Source organism: Phocoena sinus, chromosome 10 (assembly GCF_008692025.1).
Source record: "Phocoena sinus isolate mPhoSin1 chromosome 10, mPhoSin1.pri, whole genome shotgun sequence".
Lineage (NCBI taxonomy): Eukaryota > Metazoa > Chordata > Mammalia > Artiodactyla > Phocoenidae > Phocoena > Phocoena sinus.
The window spans coordinates 76,413,735-76,440,636 of record NC_045772.1 but is presented as its reverse complement, the minus strand read 5'-3'; the positions used below and the strand labels follow the sequence as shown (position 1 = coordinate 76,440,636).

Genomic DNA, 26,902 nt, shown 5'->3' with positions numbered 1-26,902 from the left:
ATCTACATTTTCACAACTTAAACTTAACTGTCTGTTCTAAATGATCATGTGTCTAAATTTTTAAAAAAATCAAACAACTGCCATTTTTCCCCAGGTCGATTTCTGCATTCTGGATAACCTTCTGAATCTATAACATTTCTAAAGTTTCTACTGAGTTGTAGCACTACAGAACATACTAAACTATTTTATGAGTAACCTCTCATTTTAATCTGAATTTAAATACAATCAAAACTATTAAGTTACATTAAAAATAAAAATTAAAGAAACGGTTAAGTTATGACTTTGGAATAAAAACATTAACTACCTTATCCAATAGTGTTTTAATTAAAAAAGAATCCATTTATCTCTATAAATGGATTGGCACTTTGTAGAAGAAAGTTGAAGCTGTCCACTTGAAGCACAAAAAGAAATGTTAAAAAACCACAGTAGTCTTCCTGGGAAATCCCATTGCTAATGGATTTTTTTCATTAGTAATGGGCTTTTTTCATGAGTATTGAATATTTTTACACACTCTGAAAACTGTAGTTAACAGTTTGTAAAAATGGTGTGTTTCCAGTTTGGCTTCAATATGAATACCATGGGGGTTATGCATCAACTAGGCGTCCCTAAATATACATTGATTTCATGCATTGATTTAGCCAACATTTTTTGTTTATTTGTTTCTATTTCCTACTGTGTGTCGGGCTAGTTCTCAATTTGAAACACTCTTAATTCCAAGAACTTAAACATGCCCAAATCCCAAATTCAAACGAATACTTTAATTCATTCAATATTTTGGCGCCTGCTTTGGCAGCATATACACTAAAATTGGAACGATACAGAGAAGATTAGCACGGCCCCTGCACAAGGATGACACGCAAATTTGTGAAATATTCTATATTTAAAATATATGTATATGTATTTTTTGGAATCTGATTTTACGGAGATTGTGAAGAAGAATTTGACTATAATTTATTGTTTTGAAGAAGTTGTATACAAAGACTTAGGAAATAATTGATTCTTTGTTAATTTTTTTCCTTAAATATATAATATGGATTTATAGTTTGTTATACTCATGTTATAAATTGCAATGACCTGTGTCTTTTATTCTATATGTTTCAAACCCACCAAGCACAGGTGACAAAAGAATATTTGAGTTCTATTGTATTTCGACTGGAAGCTGTGCTTCTTCACTAACTTCTCCTTGATAAAACCCTTCTTGTATAAAGTTTCATTTTGGCTCCCTTCATATCTGAAAATCCCACACTCTCAACAATCTGCATTAAATATTTACTGAACTACTATCATTCCCTTAGCTCTTGATAGTGACTCTGGTTCACAGCTGGCTTCTAGGGCAATTTATCCACATTATAGATTCACATTTATGTTTTGACATAAAAAAAATTGCCCTATGTCCGAAGTACATATATATATTTATATAAAATTCAACCTAGACAGTTTCACTTTTTATTTATGAAAGAAATAGACCCAGCATGAAGAATGTGTATGATAGATTTTCCTGATATGAAAATTGTAAGCATTGTGATTTTTCTGCTTTAGACAGCTGAGGTGGCATTAGCTAATCTCAAGAACAAATATGAAAACGAAAAAGCAATGGTGACTGAAACTATGACGAAACTTAGAAATGAACTGAAGGCTTTGAAAGAAGATGCAGCAACTTTCTCATCCCTGAGAGCAATGTTTGCAACAAGGTAATAGTTTTTCTTGCAAGATTAGGTGTGGTACATGGGGAAAAGACTTCAAAATGCACATGTTCATCTTCGTGCATCGTGAGTGTTACTTAGTCTGCCATCTAAGAGGGCAAGGTGTAAAGAAAATACATGAGATTCCACTCTGACAAATCTAAGATAAAATCTTTTGTGCTGTTTTCCAGAGCCCTCTACTGGACACACTGGATCAAGCAATTCTTCTACATACAAGTGTTTTTATTTATTAATTTTTTAAATTTATTTTTCATTTTTTATTTTTGGCCGTGCCACATGGCTTGCAGATCTTAGTTCCCCAACCAGGGATAGAACCCGGGCCCCCAGCAGTGGAAACAGAGTCCTAACCACTGGGTTCCCAGGAAATTCCCCATACAAGTGTTTTTAAATTAATATAATAGATATTTTTTCTAGAGCCTTATGTGCCCAAAAGAATTAGACCAAAAAAAAAAAAAAGAAAAAAGAAAAAAAAACACCTCCAATAAGGGGGAAAAAACTCACTTCCTAAAATAGCTAAATATTACATTATCATCACTGACATTTATTTCTGTATACATAAAAGTGTTTATCATTAGCAAGTATTTGTGTGAAAAAGATACTTTGTAATGAAGATTAATATCATATCAGCTAATTACTTTAATATAGTGTGAATTAAATTATAATTTCTAAAATGTAATTATATATATCACCAAATTTTTCACACTGCCCAACTAATTATTTAGACAAATATTACTTACTACCTCCCCCCACCAGTTTTGTTATGAAGCACCACTATATTTTATTTTTTAGACCTGAAATGACTGTTAAGAATTATGGATTCAACGTTTTCAAAATCTTGAGGTGTTCAATATAGTGTTGCAGTTTCCTTTTTGCTGTCACAATTCAGTGCCAAAACAAACATAGTTCTATATTTTATATGATGCAAACTTGGTACAAAATTCACAAAGCATAACTATGCTTATGCTTTATTTACAGATTCAGTAAATTACTTACATGTAGCTGATATAATGTAAAAAAAAAAAATCCTGGGCCCTGGAATCTGTCCAGCTTACTTTTAGTGTCAGAAGAGAAAAGGCTCAAACTCAAACTTTGTTATTGACTCTTGGAAATAGCAGTGAGGTGGCCGAGTGCCTAAGAGACCACAAGGTTACAGGAGAACTGAAGGGAACTGACTTCTGGGTCTGAGCACAGTAGAGTTTGGAGAGTAGAATGTCCACACCTCTGGCCACTATGGCGGTGGAGGGTGGCAGGATGGAGCATGGGTTTGGTGCACAATGCCCCCTTTTTAAAGGGACATTTAAAGTCTCGATCTGCTTTATATAAGAATTATTATCCTCAAATAATGCATTTTCACAGAAATTTGTTTTTTCAGGTATATTAACTGCCTTACTCCATAGTATTCTTAAAAATATTTTTATCTAACCAATTAAAATAAATCCAGGGTCCTGAAATCCACATTTTATTTTACTAAGCCATGATTTTTCTTATGATATTCCTACTATGCTTCTTGACATTCAGTGTTAAAGAAAATGGAACCCAGGAGATTGGGATTGACATATATACACTAATATGTATAAAATAGATAACTAATAAGAACCCGCTGTATAAAACATTAAATTAAATTATATTTAAAAAAAAAAGAAAATGGGACCCACCTGGATCTCAAGTTCTTTCACTACAAAGTCTGTTCTTTCTTTAAAATACCAAAAGTCTTGTGTTAATTTCAAAGTTTGTACAATACATTTTGGGTAACTCCAGAAAGTCATTAACTATCTTCTGATTCATGGAGAGCTCTTACTATCTTAGTAGGTAAATAAATGCAGGAAAAACTCTGAATAATTTTGTGAATAATTCTTCCTTCCAAATGTACATATGCTTAGGTGTTACTTTTGGTAGAAAAAAGACCACCGAGCTTATCCTCCTGCTGCAGCACAAGTATCAAACCTGAATAAAGATGTTCCTGACAGCTGGCTATATCTGTTTTGAACCCTATGCAAATCTTGGTTTGCACCTATTGCTTTATCATCTGTTTGGGAAATCATTGAAGATACTCAGGTTTCTAATTCAGGCAAATCTGCCATATTGAAAGCAATAGCAACTACAATCTGTACTCAATTAAAATAAAACCTATAAATATAGATAAAGAAGTACATATTTTCTTTACAAATATTATTCTTTTGCATGCTACAGGCAGAGACTATAAAGCCATTGTAACACATCTACAATGCTGTGAACATTACCTGAGACTTTACTGTTGGTTCTTCTGCAACCACAATAACTCTGTCTCTGGGGTTTAAGATGCTACCTATTAACAATGTCCCCATATATACTTCATTGTATGGATTAACTATCAGTTATTGAACCTGCTCTGTTTCCAGTTTTCTGCTATAATAGATTACTTTCATTGTGATCTAGGAAGACCAGTGTTCCAAATATCTAAATTCCAGTAAAATTCATTACTTTCAACTTAAGTTCCAAACTTAATTTCACCAAGATTTTCTCCTGACCACTTTTCTGTTGTGGTTCCAGATGTGATGAATATGTCACACAGTTGGATGAGATGCAGAGACAGTTAGCAGCTGCAGAGGATGAGAAGAAGACTCTAAACACTTTGTTACGAATGGCTATCCAGCAAAAACTCGCCCTGACCCAGCGGCTGGAGGACTTAGAGTTTGACCATGAGCAGTCCCGTCGCAGCAAAGGCAAACTTGGAAAGAGCAAGATCGGCAGCCCTAAAGTAAGTGGGGAGGCATCAGTCACCGTGCCCACCATAGACACTTACCTCCTGCATAGTCAGGGCCCACAGACACCCAACATTCGGGTCAGCAGTGGCACTCAGAGGAAAAGGTATGCATGCAGCGATCTTCATAGTATGGTGCAGTGGCCAGATTTTAGTTAACTGCAGAAGTTAATGTGCTCTTATTGTGGAGGATGAAGGAAGGAAAGGAAGGGAAAAACTGGGAGTGGGTGTATAAATGGGCCTTGCCAATGTTGGTTTTTCCAAATTAAAACCTTTGGATACTGTGTTTATTTATTCCTTTCTGTCCCCCACACCCCATCTCTTGGTTAACCATAATATACTTTTCAAGTGTCTGTTAACGTTTTTGCTGTTCCTTGTATGCATAAATATGCCTCTCCCTTACCTCCAACCTAAAAATTGGTAGACAAAAAGGTCAATATTAAGAATGAAGCTATGTTTTACATGGGTGATAGTTTTAATGGCAATGGTGCTATTTACCAGCTTCTCTCTAAGGAGGCAAGGATATGAATGTGTTCTCTTAGGGGAACTTTTGTCCATATTCCGAAAACTGGTGACTGACTGAAAAAAGATGTCTCTATTTAGGTCAAATAGAATGGAATATGTATAGTCTTTTTCTTAAAAGCAGGTTTTTGTGCTTTTTCATTTGTTATGTGACTATTGTTCAAAAGTCACTTGTATGGTTTTTAATGGCTTGATTTTATGACCTTTTTCCAGAATCCTGGATGTTGAATTACTTACCCTGTATATTCAGTTAATAGTAAAGTTTTTATTTTAGGAGTTTTCAGTTAAGAAACAAACAATATAAATATTTTCTATTTGTGGTTCAAACTGACTAACTATAATAAATCTCTTTTCCAGTATCCAGTACAGTTTCCAAATAGGGTTGTATCCTGGTATGGAAACTAAACATTTAGTGAAAATCTTGATTTACTTGTTAAAAAAATTTAAATGCCAATATAAATAATGTTGTCACTGGTGAGGCTTTGAAAGGTAATTAAAGTAAAACTTTTTTGTTTCCTATATGTATTTTCTTGGATCTCCTGCAAGACAATTTTCACCTTCCCTTTGTGATCAGAGCCGTCCCAGGACTTCAGGGGCTTCCTACCTACAGAATTTATTAAGAGTTCCCCCTGATCCCACCTCCACAGAATCATTTCTTCTGAAGGGCCCCCCTTCCATGAGTGAATTCATCCAAGGGCACCGGCTCAGCAAGGAAAAAAGGTTAACCGTGGCTCCACCAGGTAAACATTTTTTCCTTGGGTGCATGTGATGCAAATGATGAGTTGAATAGACAACTCTCCCCTCCCTTCCAACCGCTCACTCCCACCCATCCGCAGAGTCTAACTTTAATGACGGTAAATTCCTACGGTTAAAGTAAAAATGCCTTTATACCTCTTTCGGTTTCCTTCTTTACTCAGCCAGACAATCATTTCTTAGGAGTCTCCAGCGACCTCCTTTTAACAGTCAAGGATGGAAAATGAGAGTTGGAAGGAACGGGATAGCTGAAGGGAAACTAGCAACAGGCACAGCACAGGACACACACAGTCAGGTCCTATTTGCAGTTTGGTAGCTCATAGCAATTCCGTCTTGGTCAGATTTTGTCCTTTTCTTCTGATCATTTTTAATGTAATTTCAGTAAAGGGAGCCATCTTTATATAAAGCCTTTTGGGCTGATCTCCTTTTGTAGTGACTCAGAATGTCTCCTCAGTTATAGAGAATGTAAAAGTAAAATCCTCTAAGGTTTTGCTCCTCAGGAACATTTAAGGTCTTAGCATAATGTTCTTATAGTTTGTAAGCCCTTATTGATTTGTGCTTACCAGCATGCTCACAACTTACTTTAGCTTCACTGTTGAGCATTTTTCTTTTTATAATATTTTTTATTTTTTCTACGAAAGGCCTCAATTGAAAATGTGACTTCTGGCAGATAAAGATCATCCTTTTGGGAAATCCCTGCCTGCATGCTAACTATAGGTCAGAGGTGGTACACAGGAATTCTGTGAAACAAAATAAGCCCAAAGGCAGCTGTTATTAGGCTACTGCAGGGAATGACAAATTAAAACTAATTCTAGTTAGTTGTCAACAGTTAGAAACTCAGGAGATTTCACCTGAACAGCTGTATTTCTGGGCTCTCTTGAAGGATTCTGAGTATCTGGCAGCCCTAAGTCTGCATTCATGCATGTCAGCAACCTGTTGGATCTACGTAGTGCCTGCTGCTTTTAAACAGGGCAAACTGCAGTTTACCACAGGGCCTCTCGCTCCCAATTACTTATGCACTCGTTTCTGTTATCTTCCGGCCCCTACTGTAACCTTTGAGTTTGCCACAGAATTTTTCTTTTTTTAAAAAATTTACTTCAATTTTACCTTAATTCCTTTTTGGAAACCTCAGCCTTTGGATCTCTAATACTGTACTTTCCTTATCTGATTCATAAGTCAGCCTACTGATTGGGATTAAAAGATATGGTGTGGAAATTTATAGCAGAAGTTAAACATTCTAAGAATGTTTGAGGACATAGGTAGTGATAAGGAGTTAGAAGAGCCTTAACAGCCAAAGTGTACACCTAAAACAAAAGGCAACAACTCTCCTGGATGTTCCTCCTTTCATAACTCTTATCCTCTTCTTTTAGACCCCTTTGGAAGTATCTGTGAGTCACCAAAGTGGTCCTGATTCATCAGGACACCTAACTTAAATAAAACCCACAGGTCTTTTTGTGTTCCAACTGGACTTAGTAGCACTATCTTCTAGAACTTAGAAAATAAATTCTGTGATTAATAAGTAACCTTATTGTATTTTAATTTTAAAAGTGACATATCAATAAGATTAAAATTAATAATAAATATTATTAACTATTTTCATTTTATGTATGACTATTTGATGCTTGTTTACATTAATATCTATTTTACATCATTGTCATTACATTGTGGAAACCACTAACAGATATCATAAACTTTTCTATGTTACTGCCTAGTCTTATTTTTATTTTTAAAGGTTGTAGCGTAGATTCTATTTCAGATATTGTTATTGCATTAATCACTACTTCCTCTCTTGTTAGCCTCTGAGATGGTTTTCCATTATTTGTTATAAGATTCTATTAGGAATAGCATGCATTCAACTTCTCATCTACTTCATTTTCTTCTCAAGAGTGAGATCACTGAGTTAAAGTATGAACATCTTTATGTTTTTTGCTCCATTTTGATGTGCTGTCAAAAAGGGCATATCATGTACTAAAAGTCCAACATTTTCACACATTGACTCTTTCTACAACTTTATAGACACTGTACACATCTTGCAACTCTAAGGCTAGTCAGCATACATGAATGAGAATACTATTATGTGGTCTTAAATTCTTTAGTGTTGAATAATGAGAAAATGCCATAGGCCTTAGGAATAATTGCTATATACAAGATTAGAGAGAGAAATAATGTGGAATTCAGAATCGTCATTAGGCCAGAAAATCATTTTAATGACAACTTAGCATATTAATAAACCTTATATTTTTAACCATTTATTTGAAGTTAAAATAATAAAAGCAGGAAGGAAGTAAAGCTGTTATTATAGCCTGAAGAATTTTTAACTGGATATCATGGAACCAATCAGATTAATCGTTAATAAATTCTTAAATCAACCCAGCAACATTTTCTAAAAGGTTCTGGTTAAATGAATTACTATAGAAACTGACTAGCCAGCTACACCAAATTGTAGCTTCTAAAAATATTTGCACTATTGACAATATATATTATTTTTCCTAGGCTGAACTATATTGTATAAAACATATTAAACATTATTTGATGCTTTTACTATATAAAATGTTTTCATTAAGCTGAGGAAGGGAAAATATGCCATATATATTCAGTCCTATGTCCTATGCAAGAAATATCTTAAACCCATGGGAAATAATAGGTTTTATGAGTTTAATATGTTATTATTATAAGTTTACTTGCTGGTAACAATATATATTCATCAATTTTTTTTTTTCCATACGCGGGCCTCTCACTGTTGTGGCCTCTCCCGTTGCGGACGCGCAGGCTCAGCGGCCATGGCTCACAGGCCCAGCTGCTCAGCGACATGTGGGATCTTCCCGGACTGGGGCATGAACCCGTGTCCCCTGCATCGGCAGGCGGACTCTCAACCACTGCGCCACCAGGGAAGCCCCCAAAGTATTTTAATATATCTTTTTAGGTGATTTTAATTATTCTAATCAGCAGTGTAAGGAATGGCACCAAAAACGGAGGAGAGCTTAAACAAGCTTTATTTGGGAACGCTCCCGGGCGAGGTTCACTGGTCCGAGAGAAAGGGGCCAGAGAAGTTGCGCCCGGGTGCGGGCGCGAACAAAATTTATAGAGGTGGACGCAGGGGAGGCGCTTGCTGTGTGAAGCAGCCCCCTTTTTTGGTAATCTTTCGGGTGTTGTGGCAATGTCAGGTGTCGGTTGCATCAGCCTCAGAGCCGTTGGTTCCACCCCTCGGGGAGCGGGAAGACTGGGGCCGAGTGGAAAGTCCCGGGTCTGTTTCCTGAGCAGGTGGAAAGTCCCGGGCTGATGCCACTCGTGGGTTCGGCTGCATCAGCCACCCTGGCGGGGGTTCTGTCTGACTCCCTGGGCCCTTCCCCAGACCTGCTGGCCTTACATCCCGACTTCTTTGGTGTAATGGGGCGACGTTTGGTCTCTGGCTACTTCCTGCTGTACGGGGGCGCCGGAAGGGAGTCGGGCGGGCCAGCGGTCCGGAGGTTAGGGGCGGGCGGCAGTGGGGGGTTCTGTGGGTAGTAAGGCATATGGGTGGAGGAGCATCTGATTCACCGCCACCCGAGAGACTTCTTGTATACGGCTGTGGAGAAACCTGAGGAAACGGGGCAAGCGTGAATAGGATGCAGATAAGGATTAAGGGGCCTAGGATTGGTGTTAGCCAGGTATAGAGGGTGGACCGCCACCAATCGGGGATGGGGGAGGTGGATTGTCGCTGCCTGCGTTGGAGTTCTTCTTTTAAGCGTCGGAGAGCATCTACATTGTCTTCAACGACCCCTGTCTCGTTGATGTAGTAGCAGCACTCTTCCTGTAGGAAGAGGCAGGTACCTCCTTTGTCGGCTGTCAGAAGGTCCAGGGCGTGTCGATTTTGGAGGGCAACTCGAGATACTGAGGTGATCTGGTGCTGGAAGGAGGTGATGGAGGCGGCAGAAGCCTCGATGGCTAGCTGGAGTTTCTGTTCTAGGTCACGGGATGTTGAGACACTGTGTGTTAGGGCTCCTCCCCCGATGCCCGCAGTAACGAGGCGAGGGAAAAGTCTGCAACCATAGGGAGAAAGATGGCCCTTTTTTGTCGGCCAAAAAGTTGTGTGGTAAGTGAGAGAAACTCGGCTTGGCCATATAATGTGAGTTGTGGAACAAGGGTGACAGGGATACATGGGAAGGGGGAGGAAGCGTTGACCTCTTTTGTAACGGAGCCATTACACCAAAAGAACAAGCCTGGTGGGGCCCCCATTGGCATAGTTACAGGGAGGGATGAATTGCAAGGGAGTGCATCATTAGTTAAGTTTGGGCGGCTGCCATAGCAAATTGTGAGGTTCTTTTTTTCTCAATCAAGAAATATGGGGACTCTTAAAGGGGGAAAAGGTAAGTTCTGGGAGGAATTGAGGAGGGTAGAGGTGAAGGGCTGGTCGAGTGGGACAGCAGTCAATGGTGGTTGGCCAAGTGAGACACATGGAAAGCAGTCAGAGATGTTGCCTATCCCAGTGTGATTAAGCATTTGCACCCCCTGGCGGATGAGGACCAACCAAGAAAAAGGGTCCATCTTGTGGTCAGGGTGGGGTAGTTGGCGTTCTAGGGCCTGTTCCGTCTCCTGGACCATGGTGGCCTGCTCGCTCAAGTGCTGGATAATTTCAGGGATCACTCTGACGAATGAGCGGAAGACCCTAATAGAGCCCATGGGGTAGGCATCAGTTGCCCACCGGTAGATTTTTCGTTGTACCCCTTTTACCCATCTTGTGTCCCAGGGATCTTTGATGTTGATGAATAATTGACCCTTGCCATTTGTGGTGAGCAGGTGGGATTGTTGGAGCGAGCTCCTGGTATCAGTTTTGCCACATGGATGTTACATGAGTGATAGGGGCACCCCCCATAGGTCTCATCCCACCATTGACAGTAGTCTCGGGTCTGATCATAAGTGAAGCAGACAGCGGGGGTGGACCATCCCAGGGGAACACCTTCTATGTTAGAGATGGGGATCTGGACTGTTACCAGGGCCTGGCACCCATCTGGTTGGCAGTTTTCCGTGCCCAGGACTCGCGCGTGGGTCCGACCTTTAGCTTTCCATGTCCCGTGGACATGGAAGCGCCATAGGGACATCTGGTGAGTCCTGGGTGGCAAGGAGGAGCAGCAGGAGGAGAGACAGGGCGACGGACAAGCCGTAGTCTCGTGGGACCCAGCGGCAGGGCCGTCCAAGTCTCTGGAGTTGGGGCCATTTTAAGGCGGGAGACATGGTACCAGGAGGGGTGTCCCAAGAGTTTAGCTGCCGTGGGAGTGGTGAGAATCACCGTATGGGGGCCTGTCCACCGTGGCTTGAGAGATTGGGGGTGTAATTCTTTGAGGAGGATGCTATCGCCGGGTTGTAGAGGGAGAGAGGAAGTTTCAGAGACCGTGACCGTCGGCAGGTTGCGGTCAGTGTGCTCACGGAGAAGGTGGCGAAGCAGAGACAGGTAGGGGAGGTAGGAAGCTAGGGGTGGGTTTTGGGTTGGTAAGTTATGGAGGAGAAAAGGGCGGCTGTAGAGCAGTTCAAATGGACTGAGACCAGTAGGGGTCCGAGGTGAGGCTCGGATTCGGGTGAGGGCAAGGGGGAGCAGGTCGGGCCACGAGACACGGACCTCAAGGGACAGCTTGGTGAGGTGGTCTTTCAAGATTCCGTTGGCACGCTCAATCTTACCGGATGACTGGGGGTGGTAGGGGATGTGGAGTCTGAAGAGCCTCGGATACCTGTCGAAACACCTGAGAGAAGAAGACGGGTCTGTTGTCCGACTGGATGGAGATCAGCAGGCCAAATCGGGGGATGATATGTTGGAGAAGGATGGTGGCGACTGTATCCGCTGTTTTTCGGGCCGTTGGGAAGGCCTCGATCCAACCTGAAAAGGTGTCGAGAGTGAGCAAATATCGGAAGCGTTTACAGCGGGGCATGTGGGTGAAGTCAATCTGCCAGTCCTCGCCAGGTTGGTGTCCGCGCATCTGGTGAGTAGGGATTTGGGGTCGTAGGCCTCCTTGTGGAGAGACGGACGCGCAAGTCTGGCAAGCCGCGTGAGTTTGTGAGATGGCATCTCTGAGTCCAGGCATGTAAAAGAGGGGATCTAGGAAACGGAACATCGCCTTCGGGCCAATGTGTAGGGACTTGTGGATGTCTGATAGGAGGCTGGCCGCTTGGGCTGAAGGGAGGGCAACTTTGTTGTCCATAAAAATCCATCCTTTTTCGGCCTTGTGGCCCCCTTTGGATAGTAGGGCTGTCTCTTCGTGGGGGTCGTATGCGGGTCGGATTGAGGTGGTGAGGAACAAGATCGGAGCTGGAGGGGCCTCTTTGGTGAGCTTGCAGACCACGGAGTCGGCCTTTGAGTTACTTTGTGCTATTGGGTTAGAGGGAGACTGGTGCCCCCTGCAGTGGATGATTACCACCTCCTCAGGCAGTTGGAGGGCCTCCAGAAGTTTTGCGATGAGGGAGGCGTTGACCACCGGGGAACCCTTAGTGGTCAAAAATCCGCGTTCCCTCCAAAGAGCTGAATGGCTGTGTGCAATCAGGAAGGCATATTTAGAATCTGTATAGATATTGACCCTTTGGCCCTTAGAGAGGTCGAGGGCCCGCATGAGTGCTATCAGTTCAGCCCTTTGAGAGGTTGTCCCTTCTGGGAGGCGGTTGGCCTCGATAATGGTTGAGATGGTTACTACCGCGTAGACCGCCCGGTGGTGTCCGTCGGGGCCGAGTATTGAGCTGCCATCTATGAAGAGGGTGTGGTCCGGGTTTAACAGTGGAGTATCAAATAGTCCCTCCCTCGGCGGGCTGAGGGCCTCTACAACTTGGGGGCAGGAGTGGGAAAGGGAGGTCCCGGTATCAGAGATAGGCAAGAGGGAGGCCAGGTTTAGGTGGGGGTGGGGGTGGGGGTGGGGGTGGGGGTGGGGTTGGGGGAGGAGAGGTTGAGGGAGATAGCAGAGTTTTCAATGAACAGCAGGTGGAATTCCTGGATGCGGGAGGGGCGAGAGAGAGAGAGAGAGAGAGAGAGAGAGAGAGAGAGAGAGAGAGATATATATATATATATATATATATAGAGAGAGAGAGAGAGAGAGAGAGAGACTTACGGCCAAAGAGGTCGGCCAGTCGGTGGGAGGAAAATACAGTCAGCGGGCGGGCCAGGGTCAGTTTGAGTGTTTGGTCAGCTTAGCTGCTGCTGCCGAAGCTCGGAGGCATGGTTGCCATCCCTGAATGGTTGGGTCAAGTTGTTTAGAGAGGTAGGCCACAGGGCGATAGGAAGGCCCTACGGGTTGGGCAAGGAGTCCAGTAGCTATTCCGATCCATTCATCTACAAAGAGGTGGAAAGGACGGTCTCGGTTAAGCAGAGAAAGGGGAGGGGAGGATATCAGGGTGTCTCTGAGGGTGAGAAAGGCCCGTCGAACAGTGGAGGGAGAGGTAAGGGGTCCTTGGGGGGTTTCTTTAGCAGCTAAATATAGGGGCTTAGCAAGAAGAGCAAAGTTAGGGATCCAGTGTCAGAAAAATCCTGTTAGGCCCAGAAAGGAGAGAATCTGGTCAGCTGTCTCTGGAGGTTGGAGGTTGCAGATGGCCTGGGTGCAGTCGGCTGTCAGGCTCTTTGTTGTGGGGGTAAGGTGAATCCCCAGGTAGGTTACTGAGGGTGTAGACAGTTGGGCCTTGGTTGGAGAGACCCAATAGCCGCGAGAGCCGAGGAGGTCAGCAGTGTGTTGTTTTGAGAGGCTGAGAGATGGGCTACAGAGGAGGAGGTCATCCACGTATTGGTATTGGAGGACTATACTGGGGGTGAGAGGGCAGGAAGCGAGGTCCCACGCCAGAGCCTGGCCAAAGAGGTAGGGGCTGTCGCGGAAGCCCTGGGGAAGAACCGTCTAGGTAAGCTGGTGGGAAGCCTGTGTATCCGGATCTGTCCAGGTGAAAGCAAAAAGGAAGTAGGAATCAGGGTGTAGGGGGATAGAAAAGAAGGCGTCTTTGAGATCGAGGACCGTAAAATGGGTGGTGGATGGGGGAATATGGGAGGGCAAAGTGTATGGGTTTGGCACAACTGGGTGGAGGGGAATTATCGCCTCATTGATCAGTCGGAGGTCCTGGACCAGGTGGTAATCTCCTGAGGCCTTGCGGGACAGGCAGGATGGGGGTGTTGCAGGGAGAGTCTGTGGGGATGAGGAGCCCCTGGTCTAAGAGTCTGGTGATAATAGGTCATAAGCCCCTTAGATGAGTTTCAGAATTGGGGAATTGGGGCCTGGATGGAAACTTGGAAGGGTCTTTAAGACGGATTAGGACAGGGGGGTGGTGTGTCGCTATTATGGGTTTTGATGTATCCCAGACCTGGGGGTCTATCCTGTTGGGGGAGATGGGAGGAGGAAGAGAGGAGGGAGAGGGCTCTGCTGCCAGACCGAGGAGGGGGAGCAGGAGTTGAGAGGAGGAGGCCTTAGGATCAAGTCTGGCAAGTTGGAGAGAGGCCCCTAATTGGAAGAGAACATCACGACCTAGCAGAGGAACCGGGCAGGACGGTATGACTAAGAAAGAATGAGTGAAAGGGAGCTTCTCGATGTAACATGAGAGGGGGCCGGTCTGGAGCGGGAAGGACGGCTTACTGTCGATGCCCATAACCGAGATCTGGAAAGGAAAAACTGGCCCGGAATATGTAGGCAAGACCGAATAGGTAGCCCCCGGTCCAACAGGAATGAGATGGACTTACCCGCTACCTGTAGCGTTACCCTGGGCTCAGCGAGGGTGATGGGGGTCTTCGAGTCCAGGTGTTGTCAGTCGTCAGCCAATCCCAGGAGTTTGAGTGGTGGAGCCGTCGGGTCGGTCCGCCCTCCACGTGGAGGCGCTGAGGGAGGGCCGGCCGTAGGGCAGTCACTTTTCCAATGGCCTGTTAGCCCACAGCCAGGGCAGGGCTTGGAAGGAGGCCGGGGATTGGGACATTGGCGAGCCCAGTGCCCCTCTTTTCCGCACTTGAAGCAGGCCTCTGGTGGGGTTGCCTTTGGCAGGTCCCGTGGATGTTGTCCATGGGAGATGGCTGGCCGCAGGGCGGCTACGAGGGCTTGGGTTTGGAGGGCCACCTTTTGGTGCATCCGAGCCTGTCGGCTGGACTCTGCCAAATCTTCACGAGCATTGTAGACTTTAAAGGCCATTTTTACCAGGTCTCGGATGGGAGTTTGGGGGCCTTCCTCTGCCCATTTAAGTTTTTTTCTGATATCAGGGGCTGATTGGGTGATAAAGTGGGTGGCCAAGACCGTTGCGCCTGCAGGGGTGTCAGGGTCCAAGCGGGTGTAGAGAGTTAGGGCCTCTGTAAGGCGGTTGAGAAAAACGGCTGGATTTTCACTGGGCTCTTGGGTTATCTCTTTTAGCTTTTCGAAGTTGACAATCTTGTGGGAGGCAGCCTGCATACCAGCCAGGAGGCATTGGATCATTAGATCGCGTTTGCGGCGACCGTCTTGGCTGTCCTGGTCCTGATAACTCCAGCCCGGATCGATGCCAGGAACGGCAGTGGCTCCGACGGGCATAGAGTTATCAGTGAGGTGGACCTGATCTGCGTGGTTTCGGGCAGCAGTTTGAATTCGTTCCCTCTCGTCGGGGGTCAGAGTGGAAGATAGGATCACAAAGATGTCGTGCCAGGTTAGATCGTAAGCTTGAGAGAGGTAGCGAAATTCTTTGATGTAGCGGGAGGAGAGTCGGCAGAAAAGGAGCCTAATCGCCTTTCTATTTGAGAGAGATCTTGGAGGGAAAAGGGAACATGAACCCTAACTAATGCTTCCGCTCCGGCCACCTCTCTTAAGGGACAGAGAAGGTTTGGGTCTTGGGAGTCGTGGTGGTGAGAGCGGGTGTGTGAGCTGATTGGCGAGGAGAGGGGCGAGGAGAGACAGGTGAGGGAAGGGGAAGCCAAGGGGGAGGTTGCCGGGGGAAGCGGGGGAGCGGTGGGGGGCGCTGGGGTGGGCTCAAGAGGGAGAGGGGCCGGTCCAGGGTAGGGTGGGGGTTGGAGAGGAGCTCTGGAGCGGGGAGGGGCAAGAGATTCGGCTGGGTCAGCTAGTGGAGAGGGGTCATCGTCAAAGGAAATTAGGGGCTTGGATGTAGTAGATGTCTGTTTGGCAAGAAGAATCTGGGAAGTGGAACAATCGGCGCAGAGGGAAGGGCAGGAGCGTAAATAGCAGAAGGCCTGGACCTTGGCCCATTTACCCGTCCTGCGGCAGTAGTTATCTAAATCGCGGAGGATGTTGAAATCGAAAGTCCCTTCAAGAGGCCATTTAGATTGATTGTCTAGAGGGTACTGTGGCCAGGCCTCGGTGGAATAAACTATGAGCCGCCTGCGGCGGAGATCTTGAGAAAAGCCGAGTTTTGTAAAGTTGGCCAGGAGACACCCCAGGGGTGCCTTAGGATCTGGTTTGGATTCTGAAGTCCCCATGACCTCCGGTTTGTCCCCGGGTGAACAGAGAAAGAGAGAGATGTCTCTGGTCTCAATCTCTGGTCACGGCTGATCGGAGAGCAGTCAGGCGGTTGGGACGTCTCCACAATCGCCCGAGGCTCGGAGGGAGGATGGAGGAATCCCTGACGCGGCCGCGGTTAAGGACAGGGAGTCTGGTGGGTAGGGACCCTGGGGGTCGAGGGGAACGAAGGAGGAACTTACCCCGCTTCTGCCAGATCAGGTGGGTGAGCAGAGGTCCCCGATCGTTCCCTGGGGTGGGGGGGTGGCCCCGCGGTAATTTGTGGGGCTGGGTACCCCTCCCGGGTTTCGGCACCAAATGTAAGGAACGGCACCAAAAACGGAGGAGAGCTTAAACAAGCTTTATTTGGGAACGCTCCCAAGCGAGGTTCACTGGTCCCAGAGAAAGGGGCCAGAGAAGTTGCGCCCGGGTGCGGGCACGAACAAAATTTATAGGGGTGGACGCAGGGGAGGCGCTTGCTGTGTGAAGCAGCCCCCTTTTTTGGTAATCTTTCGGGTGTTGTGGCAATGTCAGGTGTCGGTTGCATCAGCCTCAGAGCCGTTGGTTCCGCCCCTCGGGGAGCGGGAAGACCGGGGCCGAGTGGAAAGTTCCGGGTCTGTTTCCTGAGCAGGTGGAAAGTCCCGGGCTGATGCCACTCGTGGGTTCGGCTGCATCAGCCACCCTGGCGGGGGTTCTGTCTGACTCCCTGGGCCCTTCCCCGGACCTGCTGGCCTTACAAGCAGATATATAGGTTGTTTTCTATTGTGGATCATTGAAGTAATTAAATCAATAAAATGATATTAGTTTGTTTCGGATCCTTTGGTTGAGGAATTGGAAGAGGTATAAATCTCATTTAACACTTAAAACAGTTACATAAACAGAACATAAAATATTTACCATATATAAGGAATATTTTCAAATAGATTTCACTTCTATGAGATGGTAAGCAGAAACCACATCTTCTTCAAGGCAGAATTTCTCAATTTCTGGGAAATCAGTTCTAGGATAGGGCATTGATTTTCAAAATTAGTAGAATGTTTTGTGCTAATTTTTTAGTACATTGTACTGATTGATTTCCAATATTACTAAAACCTTGTGGAGGAAAATTCTGGCTATGGCTCTCTCTGCTACCTCAGCCCCTGAAATCCCAGAGTTTCCAGCCATGGCTTGTTGACTTTCTTGTTCTTGACTTTATCCTTATCTAGCATACAAACTCCAGCGTCCTCCCCCATGTGCCTACTAGAGCTTTGATGAACTTGAATCAAAAGGGGCCCTTCTGATATCAGCAAGTTTGCAATCAGGCAGCAGATAGTATATCTTCATAATATCAGTGGTTATTTTGTAGCCAACATTGTATCTCAATGCCTTCACTACCTAGGCCTATATAATTAATAAAAACTTACAATTTAATCAACAATTTAAATCAGTCTACCAGAATATGTGAAAGGAATCCATGCAGTTCATAGGCCAGAGATGTTATGTCTGTAGTAAAGACCTAAATGCATCATTTGTACAAGTGAATTAGGGACCCAATTGCAACATGGGGGGCGGGGGAGTGCTTCCCCACACTGAGCAATTCTTTGACACCAGCTGGGTGCCCTATGATTCGACTCAATTCTGACACTATCTACCCGGAGGTGGCATCAGATTCCACGGGTTGAGGACTGAGTCCTACAAGACTGCCCCACCCCCCACTTCATACACCAGTTGCAAGCCCGGGTCATTACCTGTGTTTCTGACCCACTGCAATAGATTGGGCTTCCCACGACCCCTCCTTGGACTCCAGGCGCCAGTCCAAAGTCCAGGTTGTTACCTTACTTCTGAACTACTGGCTATAAATCAGAGGTTCCCATGACCCGCTCTTCAGATTCAATTAATTTCCTACTTCCTTGATCACCGGTTTAGTATAAAAGGATGTAACTCAGGAAGAGCCAGACAGAAGAGATGTGGAGGGCAAGGAATGGGGATAGGCGCACAGCTTTTTTTGCCTGCTCTCCTAGAGCGACACTCTTACCCCAGTCTCCGCGTGTTCACCAACCCAGAAGCTCTGTGAACCCTGTCCTTTCGGATTTTTATGGAGGCTTCATTAAAGAAGCATGAATTTGATTAAATTGTTGGCCGCTGGGTGATTGATTCAACCTTCAGCCTCTCCCCGGAAGGTCAGGGGTTGCAACTGAAAGTTCCAACTCTTAATTCTGTGGTTGGTTCTCCTGGCAACCAGCCTCCGCCCTTAGGTGGGGTCCTAAAGTCATTTCATTAACACAACAAGAGACACTTTTGTCATTCTCAGCACTTAAGAAATTCCAAGGGTTTGGGGAGCTAAGGGTCAGGAATCCTGGACGAAGACCAAATGTACATTTCTTATAAATCACAATATCGCAGCAGGATACACAAGAAATCTGAAACTTGAAAAAACAAGTTTGAACTCCCTTCTTGAAGTAATAGCCTAAGCAGTTTGCTCCTCGTGAACCTGTGCTTTCCTTGTAGGAGCTTTTTCTCTTGAATGTTCTGCTTCCTGTCCCTCCCTAGCTCTCTCTTTTCCTCGCTCCTTCCCTTTCTCTGAAACCATTACTGAACTAATGTGAAAGAATGGTATTGTTTTGAAATCTGAAAATTTTCTATAGTTTAGATCTTAACGATTTTTAAAGCAGCTCATAAATGTATTAACCTTAGTATGTAGTCACCCCTTTAGTAATAGATACAAATACGTTCATTAGTGAAAATTGTCTTTACATTTCCGTATATTCAAACAGTAAACATGTGTTTGTTATATTGCAAAGCCTATGTTCTTAAATATGTACCAAAACCACATTTCTTTCATTAACTCATTTACTCATTCGTCAAAATTTAACAAAATATATTGTGCATCTACTATGTGTCAGGTACTTTTTTTGGCTTTTGGTATAATGTAATGATATTCAAGTAAAACGTCACCTCTGTTCTCCCCTTTAAGGGGAAGTAGATAGGCAAATAAGTAATGATATTAATAAATGTTCCTGGTAAATAGAAGAGTTGGAGTGGTGAGGAAATCCTCGCAGAAGAAATGCAAGCACTGGTCATGAAAGGTAACTATAGACCTTAATAGGCAGAAGGTATGTTACCGAGTCCAAGTTCGCTCTGCTTGCCACACGACAGACCAGTAAATCAAGAGACGAGGTGTTAAGGCAAGGAATAATGACTTTATTCGAAAAGCCGACAGACTGAGAAGATGGCAGACTAGGATCCCCAAAAAACAATCTTATCGGGGTCTGGATGCCAGTTTCTTTTATGGAACAGAGAGGGGGAGGAGGTGAGGAAGTAAAGTAAAAAGACCATATATCTTGCAAAACAGGAGGGGATGTGCTAATTTCTTCTTTCCAGCAGCCATTCACAGGTGGGCAGGGTCAGATTGTCTTCCTGTGAGCTGAACAAAGGCACTTTACTTGATGTTCAGGGAGAGGGGCAGGGTTCCCTGAGGCAGGCCATTATGCATGATTATAATAACAAAAGCAATGAAAAGCAAAGTTTAAAGTCAAAGAAACAGATCTAACATGGAGTCTGATTTAGCTCTTCCCTGTTACAGTTCCCCACTGTCAATGTCCATTCCATAATCTTGTGGAAAAGGGGCGATGACCATTCTGTTTCTTGCTGCGTCTCGTCACATGGATCTTTCTGGGAATGTCCACCATAGGTGCCAGTTGTTTCGAATGTTGAGATTTTGTCTTTAAGGAATTTAGGGCTTTTCTATGTATGGGAAGATGCAAGAGGCTGGGCTCACTGAAATCATTCCTTTGATATGTGCCTCAGCTATCTGGGGCCTGTATCCTGTATTTTCACATTCTGAGTTTCCTCAGGGCTCACTGTGGGGAGTGGCTGTAGTCTGATGGCTGCTAGATGGCAGGTATTCTTCTCCTTCCCGAGTTTCCTCAGGGCTCACCGGCTCACGTTGGAGGGCTGCAATCACTGATGCCATTTCTCAGATCCTCCCCTCTTGGTCAGAAATTTGAGCAATATTTGGGAGACATTTCATGATCAAATTTTGTCCCACAGCGCTGGGAGGTTCATCCCAGATCAGGTGAAAATTCTTGATATGCCACTCCAGGTGCTAATTTTTGGATTAGGCCCTATTGATAATTAAAGATTCTCCAGATCCTCTAATTATGATCCAGGAGACATTTTCCCTTGTTGCTTCTACCCATACCTAGAATCACACTATTATAATTATTTTGTTATAAGTGTGATCTATTTCCTCAAGATGTTTAGGCATAGAGGTTTTGTTGGAGGCCTGGTTACACACTGGGTACTGTAAGAGACAGCAATCTTATAAAGTAGGATATAAGTAAATGCAGCTGGTAACACTGATGAAGACATAGTGCAGCAGGGAGGCACAAACAATTTGGAAACACAATAAAACAATGATTAGTATAGCTAGTTGTAATCCAGTTGCAAGCATTAGCGAACAAAGGAACCATAACTCATTTAATGAGCCATTTGCCGTTTCACTGTACTGGCCATGTATGTACAGCTTAATCTTTGAGACAAGCATATGCTACTGGCAGGATCAACCAAGTAGAGACAAAAAGATAAATGTTTCATCTTTGTTTACAAAGGCATACTTTATCAACTTGTTGTAGGTCATAGCATAAGAGAAAAGGTTTTTTTCTGAAAAACAAAGAATAAAGCCAGTATATTTTCCAAAGTCATAAAGTTATAAATCATATTTACCAGTTCATTCAGTCACATGTAATTAATTCCTGTTGATCTGGATGAAGTCATCAGGTTTTCCATTAGGTTTGTCATTTATTACCCAGTCCAGTGATATTATCTAAAGGCTATCAGAAACTAATTGTTAAAAAGTTCCTTTTTATGAGTCTTCTTGAAAATCTTCATTTTGTAAAAACATTAGGACAAAACTTAAAGTAGCCTGGTTAAAGATTGGAATACGGAATTCCTTGGTGGCGCAGTGGTTAAGAATCCGCCTGCCAAGGCAGGGGACACGGGTTCGAGCTCTGGTCTGGGAAGATCCCACATGCTGTGGAGCACCAAAGCTCGTACGCGACAACTACTGAGACTGCTGTAGAGCCCACGTGCCACAACTACTAAGCCCACATGCCACAACTACTGAAGCCCGTGCGCCTAGAGCCTGTGGCTCCACAACAAGAGAAGCCACCGCAATGAGAAGCCCGCGCACCGCAATGAAGAGCAGGCCCTGCTCACCCCAACTAGAGAAAGTGCGCTAGTCGCAACGAAGACCCAACACAGCCAAAAGTAAACATATAAAATAAACTAATTTTTTAAAAAAGATTGGAATACAATGAATGCAATTAGCAGAAAACTTGGATATTTCTGTGACATATAACATTTTAGAATAACTAGAATTATGATTGATAACATATCAGGATATATCGGATGTTAGGGATTCCATATACATTTTGGAATATCTATATTAATGACATCTATCCATGCACTATAACCTAAAGTTCATCTCCAGTCACTTGACAATATTTTTTAAGTAATTTAACATACCAAATAAACTTCGTTTGACATTCCTCTCCTGAGATGTCTCAGAGATGTTCTTTTGAAGTATCCCAGAGTCAGCTGGAGGCTAAAAAGCTTACTCAGATTTTGATATTTGGGAAGCTTGTTAAAAATATCAAAAAGCTTTCAAAACACAACAGGATCATAGGTCACTGTGAAACAATACTTACTCATTTAACCAAAGTCACAAAATGATTAAAAGAAAACAAATACAAGTCACCTAAGGGGACTGAAACTCATACAATCTGTTATCAAAAGGGAGCACTTATAACAGAGAGAAAGAGATCAAATTCCGGTCTTGTATTAGCCTACTTAACAAAATCCATTTACTTAGTTAACTTCAATTTAAATTTAGTTAATCCTGGGCTTGACTGGTGGCACAGTGGTTAGGAATCCGCCCGCCAATGCAGGGGACATGGGTTTGAGCCCTGGTCCAGGAAGATCCCACATGCTGCGGAGCAACTAAGCCCATGCGCCACAACTACTGAGCCCGCATGCCACAACTACTGAAGTTAAACACGCCTAGAGCCCGTGCTCCGCAACAAGAGAAGCCACCGCAATGAGAAGCCCGCACACCACAACGAAGAGTAGCCCCTGCTCACCGCAACTAGAGAAAGCCCATGCACAGCAATGAAAACCCAACAGAGCCAAAAATAAATAAATTAATTAATTAATTTAGTTAATCCTGACCATATATAAAACTTTCTCACTAAAATGTAATTCCATTCCTCATACCTTAACTGAAAACACACATTCTACCATACTGAAATGTTTTATTATTTTCAGTAGCTTTAAATATAAATTAGAATCCCTGACTCTTAAAAACCTTAATTTCTAGTGAAAACCAAGAGGCAAGTAATAGTTACCAAAACCTGGAGAGACTATCTTAGATTATTTTTAGAACATAATTATTCTTATAGAATTTACCTAAAAACTCTTATCTTGTTATTTACTTTAAAGTTTCATCATATCAAGTTATTTTTCTTGCTGACAAATTTGCAACAGATGTAAGATTTCATTTGACTTCTATTAAACCTAGGTGCAGTGAAAGTATTATACTTAATGTTGATGACTCTAAAGACATGTCTACATTAATTAGATCAATAAACTTAAACAATAATATCAGGTATTAATTTAATACTGAATATTTCTCAGTTCACATGAACCTGAAATTCACTTCGCTTAATTTCTCTTGTATTTAGAATTGTTTGATTTGTAAGCGCTTACTTTTCTTTAAGCCAATTAAATAGAGCTCATTTACAAGCTAACCTCAGCAATGTTATCCAAAGACAAAGACACACACAAACACACAAACAGAGACCTCATGGTTCTCATTTCAAAATTTCAGCCCTGATTCAGGTACAGCCGTGTAAAACCCATCAGTTTACAAGCGAGTTTGGATTAAAGTTGGGTTTCTGGCAGATGGAAACCATTCAAGCTCCCTTGCCTAGATGGCTAAATCTTAAAAGACACTTAGGATTTCTATTTATCCTTGGCAAGTCAATTTCTAAATTACTTTACCCACTTTTCAAAATTTGCATTTTAAAAAGATGGCAGAGATGAGGGTTCCTGAGAAGACCAAATAGGACATTTGCATCTCAAAGATACAGGCAAGTTTCTCCTAGGATGACTTTGTTTCCTTCTCTGGGGTTTCCACGGGCACCATCTGTAGGCTTAAAGCTTGCTCCAGTGAGACCCTGATGTCAGGCTGTTCTGGCGAAAAAGTTACTTGAGCATTTAATTTACAAAGGCGACCTCGTCCCAAAACGGGTATTGGACACTCTGGCATATATAAGAAGCTATGTTTCAGGGTGAGGTCCCCTAGTTGGCCATTCTAGACGTTTAAGAACGAATGGTTTTGTACTTCTCCAGAAACTTCCGTGACCCAGATAGACTGAGATGTTTTCTGTGCCACCTTCGTGTTTACCACAGAATATGTGGCACCCGTATCTATTAGAAAGTCAACGAACTTGCTCGCCACTGTCAAAATTATCCGGGGCTCCTGAGGGGAAATTAGAATCAGACGCCTCAAGTCTAAGGGAGTACCCTGGCCACTTATAGGATGTCAGCACAAGGGAAATTGCCCTTCTGTGGAAACGGCTACCAGTCCAAATTGGGTGCCCTGTTGGGTCTTAGATTGTGATACTGAACCAGGTCCCTGTGCCTCAGGTGTTAACACAGAAAATTTTATTCGATCCCTAAGGGTAGGGGAAACAGGAGGCAGTGAAAGGAGTTAATATGTTGGTGGCATGGGGGCAGTTGGAACAACTGCTGGTGCAGCCTGCTTGGCCAGTGGGGAAGTTGTATGAGCCAGAGGAGAGTTTAGGTTTTGGAGTACCATGTCCCCACTCTCATTTTCTCCCTCTTCCCCTTGTAGAACAGGTTCCCCTTTGGGTTTCCTTTTAGATCGCTGCACCATAGGGTGGCAGTCCTCTGACTCCTTTTCCTCCTGATGCAATAGCATAAATGCTTCTACATATAGAATCTCATTTCTTTTCCCTGCTCTTTTGCAAAACACTTCTACTGCGAGATCGTATAATAACTGAGTGAGCCATTCAGGGGCCATAGCTCTTCTGATCCTAACATATATTGGGTCCACACCCTATTACAATAGTATATATGTCTTTCTTAGTCATAGGCTCATGGCTGTGTTTTACCCAGTTATCTAATATATGCCCCAAAGGGCTCTCCTTTGGGATAGATGGAGTATTTCCCATTTTTATATGTTTGATTACACCAAAACACAAAAGACGCAAATTGCAACACAAAAGGCACAAATTCCAACACTGATGCACACAAAACCAAAACCAAACCCAACAAACTGGTTCCCAAAATCATCCAATGACAATTCCTCTCTCCAACAGGGTACCCCAACCAAACAGATCGTCCCATAAAGGAAAAGCCCAAATTGAGGGATGTAATATATACCCGGTGTGCATGCCAGAGCGACTTACCCTCCAAAATCGAGCCTGTCAACTCATAGAAGTTTGTCGGTTCCTTGCTTCACCTGCCAAACACTGGGGTAACCAGTGCTGTTTCAGGGAGTTTTGAAGGAAAGATCCTCAGGACAAATGGTCCCGGCAGCTGCTAGGACCTTGCCCCAATATTCTCTGACCAGGGCCGGCTAGCCACGAGCAGCAAGGCTCCTGGCTGGCTAAGCCAAATTTGTTACTGAGTCCAAGCTCGCTCTGCTTGCTCTGCTCACTACACAACAGGCCAATAAATTGGGAGACGAGGTGTTGAGGCAAGGAATAACGACCTTATTCGGAAAGCTGGCAGACCAAGAAGATGGCAGACTAGGGTCTCCAAAAAACCGTCTTACTGGGGACTGGATGCCAGTTTCTTTTATAGAACAGAGAGGGGGAGGAGGTGAGGAAGTAAAGTAAAAAGGCCATTTATCTTGCAAAATTTCTTTTCTGTAGCCATTCACAAGTGGGCAGGGTCAGATTGTCTCCCTGTGAGCTGAACTAAGGCACTTTAATTTAACATTCAGGCAGACCGTTATGTATGATTATAATTACAAAAGCAATGAAAAGCAAAGGTTAAAGTCAAAGAAACAGATCCAACATGGAGTCCGATATAGCTCTTCCCTGTTACAGGTGGGGGTGCAGGTGTGGGTAATGAGAAAAGCCTTATAGGAAAGGAAGTCAGCTTGCACAAAGGCCATGAGCTTGGTGCTAGAAACTGCAGCAGGACTTGGGAGTGATGGAAAATGACACTGGAAAGGCAGGCAGGGACTTGAAAACAGAGGGCCAGGTTAGTGAGAGCAGACTTTATTCCAAGGGCACAGGTAACAGTTTTAAGAAGAGGAGCAGATTTTTAGTATATAAGATCACCCTGACAGCGAGGTGGAGAATGGATTAGATGTAGGTAATGTTACCCGAAAAATTGGGTTCACCTCTTGGTGGGTGTCCAGCCAAAAGACACAATCAAGCCAAAGAATGGGAGAAGGAAGGATTTATTACTTGCCACAAGTAAGGAAAACACCGGGGATCTTTCCCAGAGCAGTGTCTCCCGAAACAGCAAAATTGGGGAAGTTTTAACAACAAGCATATTCATGAAGGGGCTTGGTTGAGTCCAAGCTTCAGTCTTCACCATTGAAGCAAAACTGGGAGCTTTTACAACTGAAATATTATGTTTGCTATTGTTACTTCTCTTGCCTGATAACAGGCAATGTTTCTGCATTCTTTTGTTCCCTTAAGATTACTGAGAATTGTTCAAGGCCAGGCTTAGATCATAAAATGGCTTAGGGCAGGGCTTCCCTGGTGGCGCAGTGGTTGAGAGTCCGCCTGCCGATGCAGGGGGCACGGGTTCGTGCCCGGGTCCGGGAGGATCCCACATGCCACGGAGCGGCTGGGCGGCTGGGCCCGTGAGCCATGGCCGCTGAGCCTGCGCGTCCGGAGCCTGTGCTCCGCAACGGGAGAGGCCACGACAGTGAGAGGCCCGCGTACCGCAAAAAAAAAAAAAAAATGGCTTAGGGCAAAAATGGCTTCTCTTAAGTCAAGAAAGCCATGCCTGGTTCTCTTTCTCCTGGAAGCCCCTGCCCCTAATTGCTTACAGTAACACCTGACGTATAAAGAAGCAACTATAGAGTCTAATGAAATGTGAAATGAGAGGTGGTGGAGACTCGGAATCAAAACTGTGAGGAATATGAATGTTTACAAGTGTTTGAAATCAAAGAAGTTCAGCTCTATACAAAAGCCAGCGTGTCCTGTGTACATACATCCTGCTCTAACTGCCTGTGCTTCTTCATCCTCCCGTGGTTTGTCTGTGGAAGGAGCTCGGTGAATGCTAATTGAGCTGACTTCCTGAACTAACAGCCTCAGTGGTTTTTTGCCTAAAGTGTGTTTTTTCCTATAGAGGCTTCTCCATTTTTGTGTGTTCCACTTCCCCATATACTTTCTTTTTCCACAGGATTCAATTCTTGAAATAGTAGGAGTGAACAGCATTCTGTTGAAACTTGTAATCGTTTAGGGTTGTATTTGCTTTTAACATAGCTTCTACAGAGTTTTCCCCGGCAGAGGAAGGCTTGAGCATTTTCTGATGCTACAGCATGTTGCCCTTAGTTTGGAATCTGCTAAAACAAAAGTTAATTCAAAAATACTAATTCACAAAATTACCAACCACATGTTTAAAAATACATTTTTCTGTCTTGCCCCAGTGTAATATGCAATCAAAAATTTGTTTAAAAAAAATTTGTTCAAATTTCAGTGAATCAGGTATGCTGCAAGAGTATTTTTCTCTTCTTCTGGGTTAGCTCTGATTCATTTTAC

General features: G+C 43.9%; 1 protein-coding gene and 1 non-coding gene across 5 annotated transcripts in view; both read left to right on the top strand.

The window, feature by feature from the left end:
- The window catches only part of BICD1 (BICD cargo adaptor 1), a 213,136-nt gene that overhangs the window by 161,053 nt on the left and 25,181 nt on the right, over positions 1 to 26,902 (top strand). The window contains exons 6-8 of one of the 4 annotated variants that reach the window (XM_032646745.1): positions 1,540 to 1,691; positions 4,233 to 4,550; positions 5,512 to 5,705. In XM_032646745.1, coding sequence (XP_032502636.1) covers positions 1,540 to 1,691; positions 4,233 to 4,550; positions 5,512 to 5,705 — 664 coding nt within the window. Of the gene's footprint in view, positions 1 to 1,539; positions 1,692 to 4,232; positions 4,603 to 5,511; positions 5,706 to 26,902 lie in introns of those variants that run through there. The other 3 variants (XM_032646743.1, XM_032646742.1, XM_032646744.1) reach the window with 3 other exon arrangements.
- Positions 782 to 884, top strand: LOC116761441. Its single transcript, XR_004352008.1, has one exon. It is a non-coding gene; the product is annotated as a U6 spliceosomal RNA (small nuclear RNA).